Source organism: Euprymna scolopes, chromosome 46, assembly GCF_053919585.1.
Source record: "Euprymna scolopes isolate OS-2025 chromosome 46, ASM5391958v1, whole genome shotgun sequence".
Lineage (NCBI taxonomy): Eukaryota > Metazoa > Mollusca > Cephalopoda > Sepiida > Sepiolidae > Euprymna > Euprymna scolopes.
This window is the reverse complement of record NC_136527.1, coordinates 15890107-15911298: the sequence shown is the minus strand read 5'-3', so window position 1 is coordinate 15911298 and position 21192 is coordinate 15890107. Positions and strand designations below refer to the sequence as shown.

At 32.0% G+C, this 21192-nt stretch overlaps 1 protein-coding gene across 3 annotated transcripts in view; it reads left to right on the top strand.

Moving 5' to 3' along the window:
- Positions 1-20046, top strand: part of LOC145271151 (putative deoxyribonuclease TATDN3) — a 62945-nt gene extending 42899 nt beyond the window's left edge. For 2 of the 3 annotated variants that reach the window (XM_080126689.1, XM_080126687.1), the window contains 5 exons: positions 7266-7297; positions 14653-14708; positions 16401-16513; positions 17715-17795; positions 19840-20046. In XM_080126689.1, coding sequence (XP_079982815.1) covers positions 7266-7297; positions 14653-14708; positions 16401-16513; positions 17715-17795; positions 19840-19980 — 423 coding nt within the window. In that variant the 3' untranslated portion in view covers positions 19981-20046. The remainder of the gene's footprint in view (positions 1-7265; positions 7298-14652; positions 14709-16400; positions 16514-17714; positions 17796-19839) is intronic. The other variant, XM_080126688.1, reaches the window with a different exon arrangement.
- The last annotated feature ends 1146 nt before the right edge of the window (positions 20047-21192 follow it).

Here is a 21192-nt window from a genome sequence, read left to right as displayed (position 1 = left end):
TTTCTTTACATCTTTTTTCCTTACATCTTTTTTCTTTACATCTTTTTTCTTTACATCTTTTTTTCCTTACATCTTTTTTTCCTTACATCTGTTTTCCTTACATCTTTTTTTCAGATATTTTACAGATGATATTTTGAAAATTAATTACGGATGAGTATAGCACTGTAGGGGTCCCTGGTATAGTGGATACCCTGAATATATATATATATATATATATATATATATATATATATATATATATATATATATCTTTTCAGATTAAATATGTTAACTCATTTCAAAGTGTTTTTTTAACATATTTCATTAACTGTTTGCTTATATGTATATATATATATATATATGTGTATATATGTATGTATATATCTATATATCTATATATATATGTATGTATATATATGTATGTATATATATATATGTATATATATACTTAATTTACTCATAAATTAATATATGAAAGCATAGATTTATGCGTAAACGTTAAGTATTTACTTCGAAAGTGCTCAATATGTAGGTAGAGCTAGTTAGTAAGTTATAAAATGTATATTTTTTCTCTAAGGCATATTTCATTAAATAAAATAGTATTCTTTCCTCTCTTTATTTCTTGATATATATATATATATATATATTAATTTTATTTATACAAACATTAATGGCTACATATGTGCATACATGTTTCTGTAATCACCCACGTTGGGGGATTACGTCTTCAGGCCAAGAACTACCTTCAAAAGTGACATTTCCACCAAATACATTTTTCTACTTCGTTTATCAAGTTAAAAATACAACCTGGGTGGGAGTCAAAAAAACAAAAACGGTAAAAGGATGAGTGAGGTCTCTGAAGATGATAAACATCTTTTTTCTCTTCCCCTTCCCCCATCTAACCTAACTTTTGGCTTTTTATGACATAGGGTACTTGAGAGTTTAGTTTTCTTGTCTTAGAGTCTGTAAGTTAATAACCTTAGCTACGGTCAACCAAGTACTGACCGGTGCCTTTTAATCTACCTCCACCCACACATACACACAACACACACACATAACACATCCATACACAGACACTGCCAACACACACACACACACACACACATTAATCAATATATTCAAAAGCGAATCCATGCTGAACACTCTTTGTTTTATTTACTGAAACTAGACAATGATTCTGAAACTACATAGAGGATAAAGTAAAAGTTACATTAAGGTAAATAAAAAAATATAAATGAATAAAAATAAAAATAAAATACATAAATAAATAAATAAATAAATAAAAATAAATAAAAAATATAATAAAATAAAAAATAAAAAATAAAAAATAAAAATAAATAAAATAAAAAAATATATATAAAAAAATAAAAAAATAAAAAATAAAAAAATAAAAAAATAAAAAAATAAAAATAAAAAATAAAAAAATAAATAAATAAGAATAAAGTAAAATTAAATTAAAACAAATAAACCAACAAAATGTGAATAAATATAAACCCGAAAGTTTTCTAAACCCCACATGTACCTATATGCGTGTATCAATACACTTATAAATGTCTAACATTTATCTACACCCGCGCATATATACACACACACATTACAGACATACAGAGACAAATAATAGTATTTTTCTTTACTTATGCAGCGTGGTAACATCTTCGTATATGCAATATTATGCTACCCGACTACAGACGGGTGTACATATATATACATATATATATATATATATACATACATATACACACATATACACAAACACACACATACATACATAAATACATACATATACATATATATATATATATACGCATACATACATATAAACACACGCACACAACAGACATACATATACATATCAACACATACATACATATATAACATATATATAAACAACATTCGGACATCCATACATTTTTGTAATCTATATTGTTACAACAATTCTATACGAGGCCGTCTATTCTATTAGTTCAGAAATATACGTGTGTATACATACATCTACATACAATAGATACAGAGACACATCCACATACAAACATACACACCGATACATAGATACAGATATACATATATATATATAAACATACAAACATACATGCATACGTAAAATACACCCATATATCCAAAGTCACACAAATATAGACATATATATATACATGCAAACATGTACCGTGCCACCAAATGATACATCTAAAGTAGAAACAGACAGGAATACACCTACTGTATAAATTCACTTTTTCTATCAAATTCCACATCTCTAGTTATGTTTCATGGCCCCTTCCGCTTGTTACACTTTCTTAAGTTGTAGGTTTTTACCGTAAAAATTGACACTACTTAAAATTTATATTGAATTCAGTATGAAGTTCATAGGGTTATCCTCATATTAAACAAAGATTCTTTCGATGGTAAGGCAGATATACATAAGATGTATCACGACACAATAATAATATATAATAACATATGACAGAAATCAGAGTATTTAGGTTATATAAACCTAGTATATAAGCTTATATATTGTAGTACTTACCTTCATCTTTGCTTATTCACTCTAATACCCTTATTCCTTTCTCTTCCATTCACCCTTCATTCCTTACTTTCTTTCATCTATTTATTTCTTCTATTTTTTTTTTTTTTTTTTTTTTTTTTTTTTTTTTATATTAATAAATTATTTTTCCTACCCGGGTCTATAAAGATCATATATCCATACATGCACACACCCAAAAATATCCATATGTATACATTATTACGGGCTTCACTCAAAACGATCTATTACTCATTTAGTTCAAATATACCTTCATACAGGTGCTTATTTCGGCTAGTAATAACATAACTGCTCGATGAAGTAGAACATTAAGTGACTTACGTAACCACTATGGGTATGATTATAGTTGCGACCTCACTTATCCTCTTTTTTTTGGGGGGGGGGGTATTTGATAGGGGTTAGTTGTACTTATAGCAGTTCCATTATCCCAATTTAGAGTTCCTTAAGTGCATGTATTCTGAAATGTTTGCAGGATATAGCAGTTTCTTGTTTAATATTCAATAATTTTTCTCGGTCTTTAAACCTAGTTATCTCAAGTTTTTCTGATAAGCATAATAGACATGGTGAGTTCAATGAGTGGCAAGTATTGGCCCTTCTAATAATATTCCATTCTATACTAGGTGTTTTATTTTCTCTAACTAATTTCCAGTAATATAACGATAAGGAAGTGTCCTTTTCATATGTTTGATTATTCATCGAGCGTGTATGTCCATAGAATCTATTTTTGAAAGTCATTTGGGTACTCCCTATGTAGAATCTTTCGTCCTTTGGGTTCTCCATCGGGAATATCCTTGCTTGGTATACCACCGATGAGGTCAGACATTCATTTTTTATTGGGCATTCCTCAGGTTTTTTACAGTTACATTTATTCACCGCAGTGTTTGCACTAGTATTCTCCCCTTCTCTATTAGTCGTCTTTAAAATTCTTCCATTATGCTTTTTTATAATCCTTTCCAAATTATCACTACAGCTGTAACTTAATTTTAATGTATTTTTATTAAATATCTTATGTAATATATTATTTGGTGGGAAATGCTTATTAATAAGTTGTAAAAATTTTGCACCAAGTTTTGTTTTCAACATAATGTTAAAGGGGGGTGTGAACCAAATAATTTTCCTACCACGATTTCTAGATCCATTTGTGCTAGTGTTATTTATTTTATATTTTATCTCTATGTCCTTATATCCACTATTTTTAAGTGCTGTATTATAAATAGCTTTGCAATTATTGAAAGTTACTTCATTAGATGAATTGTTACTTATTCTACTTTCAATAGATAACGGTATATGTTTGATAATGGATGGTGGATGGTTAGACTGCGGGTGTATATAAATAGGATTAGCGTTATCCTTCATATATGGTTTATAAGCATTTAAATCCAGATCTAAAGTAACGTCAAGGAAATCAACCTGTTTTAAGTTAGCATTAACTTCTACTTTTAGGCCAAAATTTTTCATGTCCCTATGGATTGCTCTCCTAATTTGATCGCATTTAACACTTGTAGCATTCTTCACTATTATCAGCCCATCATCACGATATAGGCCCATGTCCCTTCTATCAATAATATTATCGTTCGTTAAATTATGAATGATATAAAGTCCAACGAGATCTGTTGCCTCTGCAGAGTCCAGCGATCCCATTGATACCCCGAAAAAGTTGTTTTGCCCATTTTTTGCCCATTGTTCCCCGTTATAGACAAGGACAGTTGTGCGGCATTTCATAATAATATCCAAATCCTCCTCGGAGACATTAGTATAGGTTTTGGCAAATTCAGTTGCCTTTCCAAAGAGATCCTTTGTGATTGACGGGTAGTAATCCATAATGTCAAATTGCACAAAGGCGCAGTTTTTCTTGTTGGCAATGTTAAGAAACCATTTTACCGGATCCGCCGTATTTATCCATAGGTTCAGGTTGAACTGCCGTTTTAATTCTAGATTGATTTTCTCTAATATTCTTTTACTAATCTTTCCAATTTCGGGTCTGGTTGGGTTAATCAATCTTGTTGTTGGTTTTGTGTTGAAGCTAGGTTTATGATCCTTTAAAAGGATATACGCTTCGTTTTCTCTAAGTTTATTTACTCTATCGCTGATTTGTAATTCATCCGTGATTTTTTTACTGTCCTTATTTATCAAATGAATTACGTTGTTATTTTTTACCTTGTGATAGTCTTTTTTCAAATTCTTCTGGACCAGGTCATTATATTTCTCCCTGTCTAATTTGTAAAAGTTTCTGGTCTTATCAGCCTTAACAAGGATATGTTGTGACTTGTTGATCTCCTTTACAATATCGTCGAGTTTTTTTTGGAATTGATTTTTAGTTTTGTGGAATTCTAAATTTCTAATTAGTGAATAGAGATCCTTCTCGAATAGCACTAATTGTGGGATTACTGGTGGTGATTTAATGCTTTTAAATCCATATCTCTCTTTCTTGGTGTTATCATTTTTATCCAATAGAAAAAAGGTAGCTTTCCATTTCATCCTTTTGAGTAAATCATCCATTTTCATTATTAATTTTAGTAAATAATCCTTGGTATTTGGTGTGGGGATGTTCTTTAGTGACGTATCGAAGTTAATTCTATCCATGTTTGCGTTTTATGAAGACACGAAGTAAAGTGCTCAACTATGCAGGAGCATTTATATATAGCCAGTAGAGTTTAGTGTACGGGTGTAGATAAATGTTAGACATTTATAAGTGTATTGATACACGCATATAGGTACATGTGGGGTTTAGAAAACTTTCGGGTTTATATTTATTCACATTTTGTTGGTTTATTTGTTTTAATTTAATTTTACTTTATTCTTATTTATTTATTTTTTTATTTTTTATTTTTATTTTTTTATTTTTTTATTTTTTATTTTTTTATTTTTTTATATATATTTTTTTATTTTATTTATTTTTATTTTTTATTTTTTATTTTTTATTTTATTATATTTTTTATTTATTTTTATTTATTTATTTATTTATTTATGTATTTTATTTTTATTTTTATTCATTTATATTTTTTTATTTACCTTAATGTAACTTTTACTTTATCCTCTATGTAGTTTCAGAATCATTGTCTAGTTTCAGTAAATAAAACAAAGAGTGTTCAGCATGGATTCGCTTTTGAATATATTGATTAATGTGTGTGTGTGTGTGTGTTGGCAGTGTCTGTGTATGGATGTGTTATGTGTGTGTGTTGTGTGTATGTGTGGGTGGAGGTAGATTAAAAGGCACCGGTCAGTACTTGGTTGACCGTAGCTAAGGTTATTAACTTACAGACTCTAAGACAAGAAAACTAAACTCTCAAGTACCCTATGTCATAAAAAGCCAAAAGTTAGGTTAGATGGGGGAAGGGGAAGAGAAAAAAGATGTTTATCATCTTCAGAGACCTCACTCATCCTTTTACCGTTTTTGTTTTTTTGACTCCCACCCAGGTTGTATTTTTAACTTGATAAACGAAGTAGAAAAATGTATTTGGTGGAAATGTCACTTTTGAAGGTAGTTCTTGGCCTGAAGACGTAATCCCCCAACGTGGGTGATTACAGAAACATGTATGCACATATGTAGCCATTAATGTTTGTATAAATAAAATTAATATACATGCTCTGTTCACTCATTGAGCACTATTTTGGTAGACACGTGTTGTTTCATTGGATGTACTTCTAGGAAACTAAACTCTACTGGCTATATATATATATATATATATATAGAGAGAGAGAGAGAGGGAGAGAGAGATAGATAGATGGATAGATTTCATTAAATAAAATAGACGTTTTTTTTTGTCTATTAATTCAATATATCATAAGTCCGAGTACTTTTCAATACTTCAGGATTCATCGTCAGGGATAAATTAATCTAATTGGTTCTGAACCATGAATAAAGTATTTTTTTTTCTTCATTGGTTAATTATTTTTATCCTTTTTCTATTTGTTAAATTAATATACTCATGATAAATATGGTGATTAGATCAGCCAGTTTCCGCAAGAATTGAAGACTGTTTTTCGAGAGTTGTAAAGGATCGAAAATAGAATTAATACACAAAAAACGCCTATTTTATTTAATATAGAGTAAAATGCCCCCTCCCTTCTCCCCCCCTCTCTCTCTCTCTCTCTCTCTCTCTCTCTATATATATATATATATATATATATATATATATATATATATATATATGGAGAGAGAGAGAGAGAGAGAGAGAGAGAGAGAGGAAGCCACAGACGACAAAAAAAATAAATAAATAAAAACGGCCAGGTAGCTGAAACAATAATGTAACTTAACAGAAAGACACGGTAATCAAAAATAAAACGCATATTTGCTCTACAACAGTATTGAGCACTTTTTTCAGTTTTTATTAATTACCATTTCTACTATATATATATATATATATATACATGCATATATAGATGTATATATATAAATATAAATATACATATATATATACATACATACATGCATATATATACACGTATATATATAATTATTTTTTACTATAATATATATATAAAGTTCTTTTCATCTTTTTTTCTTTACATCTTTTTTTCTTTACATCTTTTTTCTTTACATCTTTTTTCCTTACATCTTTTTTCCTTACATCTTTTTTCCTTACATCTTTTTTCTTTACATCTTTTTTCTTTACATCTTTTTTCCTTACATCTTTTTTCTTTACATCTTTTTTCCTTACATCCTTTTTTCCTTTGTGTTTGTTTTTTTTTATGTGTCGAATGGGGTACGACATGACTTTTCTAATGCTCCTATTTATTTCTTTTGAAGGTGGAGCTGGCAAAGAAATACGATCTTCCCTTGTAAGTATTAACACATAATCTGCATATTAATATGATAGCGTGTGTGTTATTTTCCGCTGACATATGGGTCGTTTAATTTTTATGTACTTCCATTTCTTGTAATAAATAATTTTATCAAGTTCATGGCACTTAAGTCATTTAGTTTTTTAATAAATAATTTTATGAAGAATTGGACATAAACAGGTATATATAAAGTGAAATAAAATATCTGCCTCCAATTCCTAAAATTCTAAAAATATCTATCTCTGATTCCTATGATTCTAAAAATATCCGTCTCTGATTCCTAAGATTCTGAAAATATCTGCCTCTGATTCTTAAGATTCCAACAATATCTGCCTCCAATTCCTAAGATTCTAAAAATATCTATCTCTGATTCCTATGATTCTAAAAATATCCGTCGCTGATTCCTAAGATTCTGAAAATATCTGCCTCTGATTCTTAAGATTCCAACAATATCTGCCTCTGATTCCTAAGATTCTAAAAATATCCATCTTTGATTTCTAAGATTCTAAAAATATCTATCTCTGATTCCTAAGATTGTAAAAATATTTGTCTCCAATTCTTAAGTTTCCAATAATATCTGCCTCCAATTCCTAAGATTCTAAAAATATCCACCTCCAATTCCTAAGATTGTAAATATATTTGTCTCCAATTCTTAAGATTCCAATAATATCTGCCTCCAATTCCGAAGATCCTAAAAATATCTATCTCCGATTCCTAAGATTTTAAAAATATCTATCTCCAATTCCTAAGATTCTAAAAATATCTATCTCCAATTCCTAAGATTCTAAAAATATCTATCTCCAATTCCTAAGATTCTAAAAATATCTATCTCCAATTCCTAAGATTCTAAAAATATCTATCTCTGATTCCTGATTCCTAAGATTCTAAAACATATCATGTATGGTATACAAATTGGTAAGTTTTTAGGTTTTTGGTTCAAATTTCCTTTATGCTTTCTGGATAGTAGTTTCAGCAGATAGTTTAAGAGAAACCCTTCATTTCCTCTTGATGTAATTCTTATTCGAAGATGACTGATGTTATTTGTTGTTGTTCATATTTGTGAGAGTCTTAGAGTGATAGAGACAGTCTTAGACGTGTTCATGTGTTGCGTGTTCATATGTCTTAAGATGTTCATGTTGTAGGAGATGGAGACATTGGTGAGATATAAGAGAGAGAGAGTTCATATGTCTTAAGATGTTCATGTTGTAAGAGATAGCATATTGGAGACATAAACAGGTACATATAAAGTGAGAGACAGTTCTGTATATATATATATATATATAATAGACAGTGTACATGTTACTACACAATGAGAGGAGATTTGATATATAGATAGATAGACCAATACTTTCGTAATTTTTTATTTTCTTTAATAAATAATTTTGTACCTTATCGAGTTTCGTAATTTTTGGATATAATCATCTTAAAATTTTTGGGTTCGAATCGTGGTGTGAGATGTCTTTTTTTTTTTTTCGATTTTTTTAAATTTAAATATTGAACCAGTGTTGTTTAAGCCATTTTTCACGTAACGTTCGTTTTTCTGGGTTTTTTTTTTTACTTTGCTTATCCACCCCCGACCACACACCCAAAAACACCCGAGTACCAACCGATTTTTTAAATTTTGATATCGAAACAGGCTTATTTAAGCCATTTTTCACGTGTTCGTTTTTCTGCTTTCATCGTTCGTTTGCCTTATGTTAGTTTTTTTTGTGTTTTTTTCCCACTTAAGTGTTAACGTTGTTTTCTTTTTTTACTTCGCTTATAGCAAACAAACCTACGTCGTCGTTGCCGTCGTAACGCTCAATGACTTCCGGCCGTGCACCTGTCAATTTGGTTGTTAAATAAATTCAAACATCTTTCACTAACTCATTCTGGCTGGCCAATTTTATTTTCAAGCTTCGCCTCAGGGCTTCCGGTTCGATCCCCCCCCCCTCCCCGGATTCTTTTTTATTTAACACCACACCACACACCTACGAACACCCGGGCAACACCGGGTAGCCCCCGCTAGTTTATAATAAAGAAATGTTAAACCGGGTCAGTACTAAATGGGTGACCATTTGGGACTTCCAGGTGTTGCATGTACTCTCCGCTTATCTCGGCATTGTTTCCAGTTGTTCTGCATTTCTCTCTGCCGTTGGACTCAAGCAGTGCCGCTTGAGGAGAGGTGTGGTTGGGGATTGTGCAACCCTTGTCACACAATTACACGCGCAGCTGCCCCTACAGGGGGTATCCTTTGTCTTTCGAGACAGAACGGAGGCATTCAATATTAAACTGTTTACAGATTCACCAGTGGAGACATTTCGTCATCTTTACCCTCTCAGATTTAACCAAGCATCATTGGAGTGCCGCTTGAGGAGAGGTGTGGTTGGGGATTACGCAACCCTTGCCTCATTGGAGACTCTAACTTCTACTAAGGTTGCTTCTTTCTCCTTGGCCTATATCACTATGTCAAGTTTCAAAGCCCCGTTTTCCATGTACGGGTTCGGACGATAAATTAGAACGAATCTAAGAATCCAATCGAAGGGAAATAACTCCTACATTTTCAGAGAAGAGTTGTTTCCCCTTAACCGTGAAATGGTCCTGGGATTCTCGTATATAAACGCGCGAGCGAGAACAGGACAAGAAGCGGTGAGATTCTAAAAATATCCGTCTCTGATTCCTAAGATTCCAAAAATATCTGCCTCTGATTCCTAAGATTCTAAAAATATCCGCCCCCCCTCCAATTCTTAGATTTAAAAAATATCCACCTCTGATTTCTAAAATTGTAGACATATCCGTCTCTGATTCCTAAGATTCTAAAAATATCTGCCGCTGATTCCTAAGATTCTAAAAATATCCATCCCTGATTCCTAAACTTCTAAAAATATCCGTCTCTGATTCTTAAGATTCCAATAATAACTGCCTCTGATTCTTTAGATATTTAAAATATCCATCTCCGATTCTTAAGATTCCAATAATATCTGCCTCTGATTCCTAAGATTCTAAATATATCTGTCTCTGTTTACAGATTAACCGTGAAATGGTCCTGGGATTCTCGTATATAAACGCGCGAACGAGAACAGGACAAGAAGCGGCGAGTCTGGACTGGAACAATGGAGGAATGAACATCGTTCTTCGTAGTAGAGACATTCCTGATTCACTGTTCCCATCTGTATATATACGTTTATGTAATCCTTACATTAACAATCAATAAATTTTATTAACCGATAACTATGGTCTCTCCGTCGATAAGAATTGCATAGTCTAGTGGAGATATTTACATACTCCTTCATGTATGGTATTTGAACTGCGAAATAATTCATTTTAACTAATGAGACCTGTGGAAATTCTAAGGTTAATCCTTCCGAGTTAAGACAACAAAGCGTAAAAGTTAAAAAAAAAAAAATACAAAACAAATATATAATATATAAATGTTACCAAAGGCAAGATAAGTTACTCTTTTACCTACCTGAACAAGTGTTTTAAGTTCTGCTGCGATATTCGTTTTCAGCATACCTGAACAAACTGAGGGTTGGCCCCTTTCATACGCTGCCTGTTCAAACTGTTCAAACATGGTCGCCAGTGATTTACATTTAAAAATACACGCATTAATAAAACTAGCTCCAAAACTATTTGTCTCTGCTAATTTTCCTTGCGATATTCATATGTGTATATATACGTTTATGTAATCGTTAGGTTAACAATCAATAAACCTTATTAACCGATAACTATGGTCTCTCCGTCAATAAGAATTGCATAGTCTAGTGGAGATATTTACATACTCCTTCATGTATGGTATTTGAACTGCGAAATAATTCATTTTAACTAATGAGACCTGTGGAAATTCTAAGGTTAATCCTTCCGAGTTAAGACAACAAAGCGTAAAAGTTAAAAAAAAAAAAATACAAAACAAATATATAATATATAAATGTTACCAAAGGCAAGATAAGTTACTCTTTTACCTACCTGAACAAGTGTTTTAAGTTCTGCTGCGATATTCGTTTTCAGCATACCTGAACAAACTGAGGGTTGGCCCGTTTCATACGCTGCCTGTTCAAACTGTTCAAACATGGTCGCCAGTGATTTACATTTAAAAATACACGCATTAATAAAACTAGCTCCAAAACTATTTGTCTCTGCTAATTTTCCTTGCGATATTCATATGTGTATATATACGTTTATGTAATCGTTAGGTTAACAATCAATAAACCTTATTAACCGATAACTATGGTCTCTCCGTCAATAAGAATTGCATAGTCTAGTGGAGATATTTACATACTCCTTCATGTATGGTATTTGAACTGCGAAATAATTCATTTTAACTAATGAGACCTGTGGAAATTCTAAGGTTAATCCTTCCGAGTTAAGACAACAAAGCGTAAAAGTTAAAAAAAAAAAAATACAAAACAAATATATAATATATAAATGTTACCAAAGGCAAGATAAGTTACTCTTTTACCTACCTGAACAAGTGTTTTAAGTTCTGCTGCGATATTCGTTTTCAGCATACCTGAACAAACTGAGGGTTGGCCCCTTTCATACGCTGCCTGTTCAAACTGTTCAAACATGGTCGCCAGTGATTTACATTTAAAAATACACGCATTAATAAAACTAGCTCCAAAACTATTTGTCTCTGCTAATTTTCCTTGCGATATTCATATGTGTATATATACGTTTATGTAATCGTTAGGTTAACAATCAATAAACCTTATTAACCGATAACCATGGTCTCTCCGTTGATGTGATTTATTACCATGTTTTTTTACTGTTATGAAGGATTCCATTTACCCACGTCATAACAGTACATACTCCTTCATGTATGGTATATGGACCGTGGTGAGTTTTCGGGTGTTTGGTCCAGATTTCTTGGAGCTGATGTCATGCTCTCTGGATAGTTGTTTCAGCAGATTGTTTAAGAGAAAACCTTCTCTTGATATGCATGGCTGCTATTACATACTAGACTGCCCGTGACCCGTTGGGTCAGTATGTTATATTAGCTATGGAATTCATGTATGAGCGTGACACTTGTGACATAAAGAAAATAGTTTTTTTGTTTTTTTTACATAACAGAAACATTTCTATGAAAGTATATTAAAGTGAAAAATCACGGACGGATCACTCAAACATGAAAAAAAAATCCTACCTATTCGTGTAAAGTTACCTATTTTTCTAAACATAAATCGAAAATTCCACATGATAGATACTAGACTACCTGTGACCCGTTGGGTCAGTATGTTATATTAGCTATGGAATTAATGTATGAGCATGACACTTGTGACGTAAAGAAAATAGTTTTTTGTGACGTAACAGAAACATTTCTATGAAAGTATATTAAAAATGAAAAAAAGAATATAGATAGATTTCTATGAGTCGATCTGTTTATAATGGTTTATTTTTGAAATTATAAGTGGTTTGCCATACTTATAGGTAAATCTGCACTATTCAAATTTTGATATATCGTTTAATTTAAACGCGAAAAAAACAAAAACAATTGGGACGCTGAAAACGTACACAGTAAAACAATACGTTGTAAAATGCTCTTATGTTTGTCAAAGGTTAAAGTTGATTTATTTGTAAGAAAATTGCGTTAAAATAACTTAAACGTAATACGGAAATGAACGATGTGAAAAAAATGCAGAAAGTATTAACAATTTTTTATTTGGATAATTTAAACGCCAAAAACAAAAACAGTTGGGATGCTGAAAACGTAAACAGTAAAACAATACATTGTCAATGGGTCAAAGTTGATTTATTTGTAAGAAAATTGCGTTAAAATAACTTAAACGTAATACGGAAATGAACGATGTGAAAAAAATGCAGAAAGTATTAACAATTTTTTATTTGGATAATTTAAACGCCAAAAACAAAAACAGTTGGGATGCTGAAAACGTAAACAGTAAAACAATACATTGTCAATGGGTCAAAGTTGATTTATTTGTAAGAAAATTGCGTTAAAATAACTTAAACGTAATACGGAAATGAACGATGTGAAAAAAATGCAGAAAGTATTAACAATTTTTTATTTGGATAATTTAAACGCCAAAAACAAAAACAGTTGGGATGCTGAAAACGTAAACAGTAAAACAATACATTGTCAATGGGTCAAAGTTGATTTATTTGTAAGAAAATTGCGTTAAAATAACTTAAACGTAATACGGAAATGAACGATGTGAAAAAAATGCAGAAAGTATTAACAATTTTTTATTTGGATAATTTAAACGCCAAAAACAAAAACAGTTGGGATGCTGAAAACGTAAACAGTAAAACAATACATTGTCAATGGGTCAAAGTTGATTTATTTGTAAGAAAATTGCGAGAGTATACTTGTAATACAGAATAGTTGCAAAACATCCCCACCTTTCTCATATTAAATAATAATTTCTAAATAATAACGTTAATATTTCAGTGCGCAGGTCAAATTCTGCAAAAGTAGCGATTGGTGTTTATTTGGTTATGCTGTTATTGGTTTATGTTTATGTACACGTGCGCAACCGGAAGTCGTAAACCGGAAAGTGGGTTACATCACTCGTTACAAGGTCATTTGAGTTTTATAATTATATAGATTACTTTTGTTCGGCGTTGTAGGCAACAGACTATTCCTTTCTTTACATTATATGGATGGGGGAGTTGAAGTTTAGATATTGTCCAGTGAAAGTTGGCTTTCGATATACAGATGACCTACAATTGTGAATTACTTATGAATTCTATTTTGTCATGGCTGACGGAATGAAAGCCTGTAACCTTAAGATGCACCCGAAAAAGTTTGGAGGTTACATCGGCTGAAACGTTATGAGAACATCCATCTCTGATCATTATGATTAAAAAAATATCCGTCTCCGATTCCTAGGTTTCTAAAAATATCTGCAGCAATTCCTAGGATTCTCAAAAATTCCACCTCTGATTTGTAGGATTCTAAAAATATCCATCTCCAATTCCTAGGATTCAAAAAATATCCGTCTTTGATTCCTAGGATTCTAAACATATTCATCTCTGATCCTTATGATTCGCAAAATATCAGTCTCTGATTCCTAGAATTCTAAACATATCTATATCCGATTCTTAGGATTGTAAAAATATCCGTTTCTGATTCTTAAGATTAAAAAAATATCCGTTTACGATTTCAAGGATTCTAAAAATATCTATCGCTAATTCTTAGGATTCTAAAAATATCCACCTCTTATCCTTCTGATTCTAATAATATCCGTCTCTGATTCCTAAGATTCTAAACTTAACAGCCTCTGATCCCTAAGAGTTTTAAAATATCGGCCTCTAATTTCTAGGATTCTAAAAATATTCATCCCCAAACAATGCAAATATCATTGCTTGCTTCTCCAATTTGCATTTTAAAATATATTTCTCTCCTTTTAATATAGGAATGTTCACTCTAGATCTGCTGGGAGGCCGACAATTACATTACTCAAAGAACAAGGTAAGTGAATTCTTGTTGCCTTTTCTGTCGTTGCCGTTCTTTCATGTAAAGTGATTCTTTAGATGCTCAGGATCATGACAAAAATATTCGCCTCTGATTTCTAAGATTCTAAAAAATATCCGCTTCCGATTCCTACAGTTGTAAACATATCCGTCACTGATTCCTAAGATTCTAAGAATATCTGTCTCCGATTCCTAGAATTCTAAAGCATTCCATCTTTGGTTCCTAAGATTCTAAAAATATCCGCCCCCCCCTCCAATTCTTAGATTTAAAAAATATCCATCTCTGATTTCTTAAATTGTAGACATATCCGTCTCTGATTCCTAAGATTCTAAAAATATCTGCCTCTGATTCCTAAGATTCTTAAAATATCCATCTCCGATTCCTAGAATTGTAAACATATCCATTTCTGATTCTCCAGATTCCAAAAATATCTATCTCTGATTCCTATGATTCTAAAGATATCCGTCTCTGATTCCTAAGATTCTAAAAAATATCTGCCTCTGATTCCTAAGATTCTAAAAATATCCATCCCTGATTCCTAAAATTCTAAAAATATCCGTCTCTGATTTTTAAGATTCCAATATCTGCCTCTGATTCTTTAGATTTTTAAAATATCCATCTCCGATTCTTAAGATTCCAATAATATCTGCCTCCGAGTCCTAAGATTCTAAAAATATCTATCTCTGATTCCTAAGATTCTAAAAATATCCATCTTTGATTTCTAAGATTCTAAAAATATCTATCTCTGATTCCTGAGATTCTAAACATATTTGTCTCCGATACTTAAGTTTCCAATAATATCTGCCTCTGATTCCTAAGATTCTAAAAATATCCACCTCCGATTCCTAAGATTGTAAACACATTTGTCTCCAATTCTTAAGATTCCAATAATATCTGCCTCCATTCCGATGATTCTAAAAAATATCCATCTCCGATTCCTAAGATTCTAAAAATATCTATCTCTGATTCCTGAGATTTCCCAACTTTACTGACATGCAGAAGTTCAAGTGTAATGTGAACAGACATCTTGCTACTCATCTCCCTTCATAATATCCCTGCAAATTATGTCCCCGATAGTAGCGCCGTACTGTGCCATGTTTGGGGTGAAAATAGAATAAAATAAATAAATAAAATATAACTAGCAGAGGTACCCGGCGTTGCCTGGGTGTGTGGAGGTGGTGTAGTAAGGAATCCCCTCCAAAAAGGAGTGGAAGTAGCGAGGTAGAGGGGATCAAAACAATAGTAGGCAGCCCGGGTGGAGAGAGGTGTTGTTTAAAAATATTGGGAGCAGGCAGGTTCAAGGCCGGAAGCAAAGGAGGAAAAAACAAAAATGTAACGTCTTGGCCAATGCGTCCATGGCGAAATCGGAAGCCGAGAGCGTTGAAATTAAGAGTAGTCAGTTCAACAGAGACGATGACTTGCGAAAATATCAACAAAAAAAGCGACCACCTCCTTGTAAAAAACAGGTGAGTTGAGGTTGAAGGAATTAATTTTTCGATATTTGTTGTCTGAGACATTGAGCTTCAAAACGAAACTGATGTGTCGTGTGTGTCGAAAGTTTTAGCAGACATAAAAACATACATAAACAGACATTTGAGATTCATCTAATAGATTATGTAAAGTCAAAAACTAATACAAAAACTGTCATTATTTTATACAAAATCTGTGTTTTCTTTTTATAAATAAAAGGTGCCAAGAATGTGCTTCTACATGCATTTGATGGTCGGCCCGCGGTTGCAATGGAAGGCGTGAGAGAAGGTTATTATTTTTCCATTCCGCCATCCATTGTCAGGAGCGAACAGGTAAGCAATTAGTTTGCACTCACACTTTTTTTTGCCATAAGAAATTATCGTTTCTCTTGTCTACAATTACATTATTGTTGTAGACCCGTGCTATGGGTTACAAATGAAAGAAACCACAAGTAGTGTAAAGTGTATACAATATAATATGTATTTATCATAAAGAATCCAAGAGCCACTGAAGTGGTATGAGAGGAACATGTTCGTAGCATGCGGTTAAACATGGTATGAATGTATCCATTTAGTTACTGAAAACAGTGGTATTCATAGGACTGGTTGATTCCACTTAGTTCTCAAATAGGGGTGATTTGTACCCCACAACATTTATTAAAACATTTTTTTCACTCACGTTCAACCCTAACAAGGCATATTGCCACTTGGACATAGGGTTACAATTGGACTTTTTGTCCGCAACTTGGTTTTAAAATTTATAGTTTCTTTAAATGCTGTCGTAATGGCTCTTGTGGGCTGCGACGTTGTTTGGCTGTGGAATTTATTATATATATATATATATATATATATATATATATATATATATATATGTTGCATCCCTCTGCCTGTTCTACAAGTATTTTAATGGTGAATGCTCTGATGAACTGCAAGCACTTGTGCCCCCACGACATGAACACCCTCAACAGACCCGACAAGCTGCAAAATCCCACCCCCACACAGTAGAGATCCCTAGATGTAAAAGATCTTTCTACTCCAGTAGTTTCTTCCCCAGAACCGCTAGACTTTGGAATTCCATTCCAGGTCACTGCTTTCCCAACTGTACTGACATGCAGAAGTTCAAGTGCAACGTGAACCAACATCTTGCTGCCCAAATCCCTACATAGTACCCCAGTAGTTGTTTACCCTGATAATAGCCCCTTACACCAAAGTGGCAATGTGCCTTGTTTGGGGTGAAAATGTAATAAAAAAAAAAATATATATATATATATATTTGGTGCCTCTCCTTTGTGAAATGACAATTGGCACGCTCACACTAGGGGAACTTCCAGAAGGTGTTGGAACTGTACAACAAGTGCATTACAGCCAGAGGAGATTACTTGGAAGGGGACTAGAGTTTTATGTATGTACTATCAATAAAAGTGGCCATATGAAAAAAAAAATTTTTTTTCTTGTCATTTCTCTCCAACCCAAACCTTTTCTTCTATTCAATGTCGACCGACCATTTTTTCTCTTGTCTTTCATGTCTTCCAAGAAGCAAAAACTTGTGAAACAACTTCCGCTAGAACATTTGATCCTTGAGTCCGACTCACCTGCTCTCGGACCGGAAAAACAGGTGAGAAATATTTCCAAATGTATTTTAATCCAGCCCCGAGTTGTAAAAATACAGATTTCTTTTTCAAGTTTTTCTTTTGAAAACCATTTCCATCCTTCAAGCCTTCCCTTTCCTGTTGTCCTGTTACAAAAGAGATTATAAAAACATTGGTACTGTCGGTTTCAAGTCTAAAACAAATGGGACCAATCCCTGATCGCCTATGTTGGTCCCTCTTCAGCCTCTGTTTGTATCTGAATCACTGATTTGTATCAGAAATCCACTGAGGAGAGCTCGATATAGGCGACCAGAGATTTAAAAAATTTTGATAATCTTTACTTTTTGCTTGTTAACGGATTTTTCTGCAAACCTGGATTACCTATATTTGGATTATGCCAAATTTTTCTTTTCGGAACAAATTTCTTATTGATAATATGTTTTTTTTTTTTACATAGACGTCAAGGCCGATAGGCCACTCAAGGATAAGGGTTAAAGAGTGTAGAGTAGTCAAAAGGACAATATAGTAATCGATAGTAATGGAAGTTCGGTAAATTTGTTAACTTAAGTGGAACGGCTCATCAGAAACTTGTTCACGTTGGACTTGAAGACAACCATATTATAGACAGCTGGAAAGCAGGAAAACGGAAGACAATTCCACAGGCGTGCAGTTCTAAGAAAGAAGCTTTGATCATGGAATCTGTTTAGGTTTAGGCACAGATAAAGAGTGGGGAAAATTATTGATAATGTTTTCAGCTAGTCTAGTGTTTCTTGTGAAAGTTTGGCGAGGGGGGACCATAGATTGAAGCTCAGTCGAACACTTTCCATGAAAATAACGATAAAGCAGAGACAAACTCGCAACATCTCTTCTGTGAGATAGAGGTTGCAGCGAAGAGAAAAGGACATCTCCCACCAGGCCACGAAGTCTATTTTGAACCCTATCAAGGCAGGACAAGCTTTGTTATAATATTCATTTGCTAATATCTTTCTTTTGATGAGAAGAACATATTTCTTTGAAACTCTGCGGATTAAGGAAAGTTCAATATACCTTTTTTGAGTATCTTGTCGAACAATGAATTATTGTAAAATATATTTTTGCGGTCTTTAATTTTTTTGTTTACATATATATATATATATATATAAATCTATAAATATAAAAGCGAAAATGTATGTTTGTATGTGTGTTCGCTTTTTCTGTATGTCTACAAAAGGCTTTTTTCAGAGAAGCGGTCGCTCGGTTCACAATATATATAGTGGCGCCAAATTGACGTGATCACTAGGATACTTCAAGTAAAAGTCAAATATGAACAGGTAAAATTATAGAGGAATAAAAGGCAAATAAATATATCATATTTAAGCATATTTTACGACCAGGCAAAGCTGCCCCCCTAGTAGATATATTATAGAGTAATTATACAGATCAGCTCAATTTCATTTATTTTAAAAATTATTTCATTTATTTTAGAAGTTATTTTAATTGTTTAAAAAGTATTTTATTAATTTAAAAATTATTTCATAAATTTTAAAAACTTATTTTATTTATTTTAAAAATAATTTTATTTATTTTAACAACTATTTCATTTCTTTTAAAAATCATTTTATTTTAAAAATCATTTTATTTATTTTAAAAATCATTTTACTTATTTTAAAAGTTGTTTTAATTATTTTAAAAATCGTTTTATTTATTAAAAAAATTAATGATTTCTTAAATAAATAAAATTATTTTTTAAATAAATGAAATAATTTTTAAAACAAATAAATTTGTTTTAAAAATTATTTCATTTATTTGAAAAATAATTTTATTTATTTTAGAAATCATTTTATTTTAAAAGTTGTTTTATTTATTGTAAAAATTATTTCATTTATTTTAAAAATAAAAGCGAATTAAAAAATCATATTTAAGCATAAAATATACTTAAATATGATATTATAATATATACCAGGCAAAGCTCCCCGCCCCTAGTAGATATATTATAGAGTAATTATACAGATCAGCTCAATTACAGAACTAATCTATAGTTTTCTGTTTTTATTCACTTGTTTGTTTTTTTTTCCCATTTTTTTTTCTTAGGTTCGAAATGAACCCGCAAACATTCGGATATCTGCTGAATACATCGCCAAAATAAAAGGAGTTGATATCAATAAAGTTTTAACGACGACAACAGAAAATGTCATAAAACTTTTTCCAAGATTAAAAAATTTTTTTAAATGAATTTTTTTTGTTTTATTTTTTTTTATATAAAGAAAATTGTAATTAAAACATTATTTATGCAAATGATGCCTTATTTTTATTTTTTATTCTTTTTTATTATATTTGCTTGTGTTATTTGCTCATATTAATTAGAGTTCGTGTCTCTTTTTTATTTTTTATTCTTTACTAGCGGGGTACCCGGTGTAACAAAGAAAACTTTTTGCATGTGCATGAAAGATAAAGCTTTTAAAAATTTTCTTCTTTTATTAACCAAATAGCTAAATATTATGAATTGTAAAACCACAGAAATTCCCTAGTATTAAGGTCAAGTAAGAAGAAGTCGGTTAGAAAAAATATTGATCTCAATATTGTTTCTTTTAAGTAGGGGAGGTAATGTAACAAGGTAAGGGTGTGGGTAGGTTGATGCCCCCCCACCCCGTTAGGAAGAAAGGTAAAACCACTTGGTATCAAGTTGTTTATTGAAGAAACCTGAGAACTCTGTGTGTTAAAGGTTAACAAAAACTGTATTTACTAACTGTTTATTTGAGTTCAGATCTTTGAAGCGAGCCATTGTGTTATTTTTGTAAATGATAATTTAGATTATGGACTGAGAATTGAATTTCTAAACAAAAAAGAAATAATATCTGCGTGATGTTCAGAGGGCGATATAATTGTTTATATATATATCAACAAGTCAGATGGACAAAAAGAGAATGCGCAGGCATTTTCTTGGAGAAGAGATGTGCAGAGAGGAACACAGTCAAAGCAGAGTTGGCTCTTGACTGGACACATTTCTTCAGATACCCAGAGACCGACACTCCACAAGGTTACAAGCCTTTGACCATATTCTTAGCATAATAACACATCACTTCCTTCAGGACTCTGAAAGAATTATAAGAACTGTACTGTTTTTTTTGTTAATATATATTTGTGTGCAGAATCGTTTTATCTTCTTTTGTCTTTTACTACACAAAAAAATCCACGGCTCTCTTTCGACGACGTTCGTCGTTAAGAGGGTACACAACAAATTGGTCCAGGATATATAACTAGAAGATCAATTGATAATTCGGTCACTTCCCCATACCAGTAACTTTAGACGGTCAAGAATTATCACCAGCAGTGGAAGGGTTCCGAGGTCGACGATCATCCTCAACCGACTGGTGAAAGAGTGGGGGTGACACCCGGTGTTGCTCGGGTGTAGAGAAGTTTTATGGTAAGGGTACAAAAAAAAGG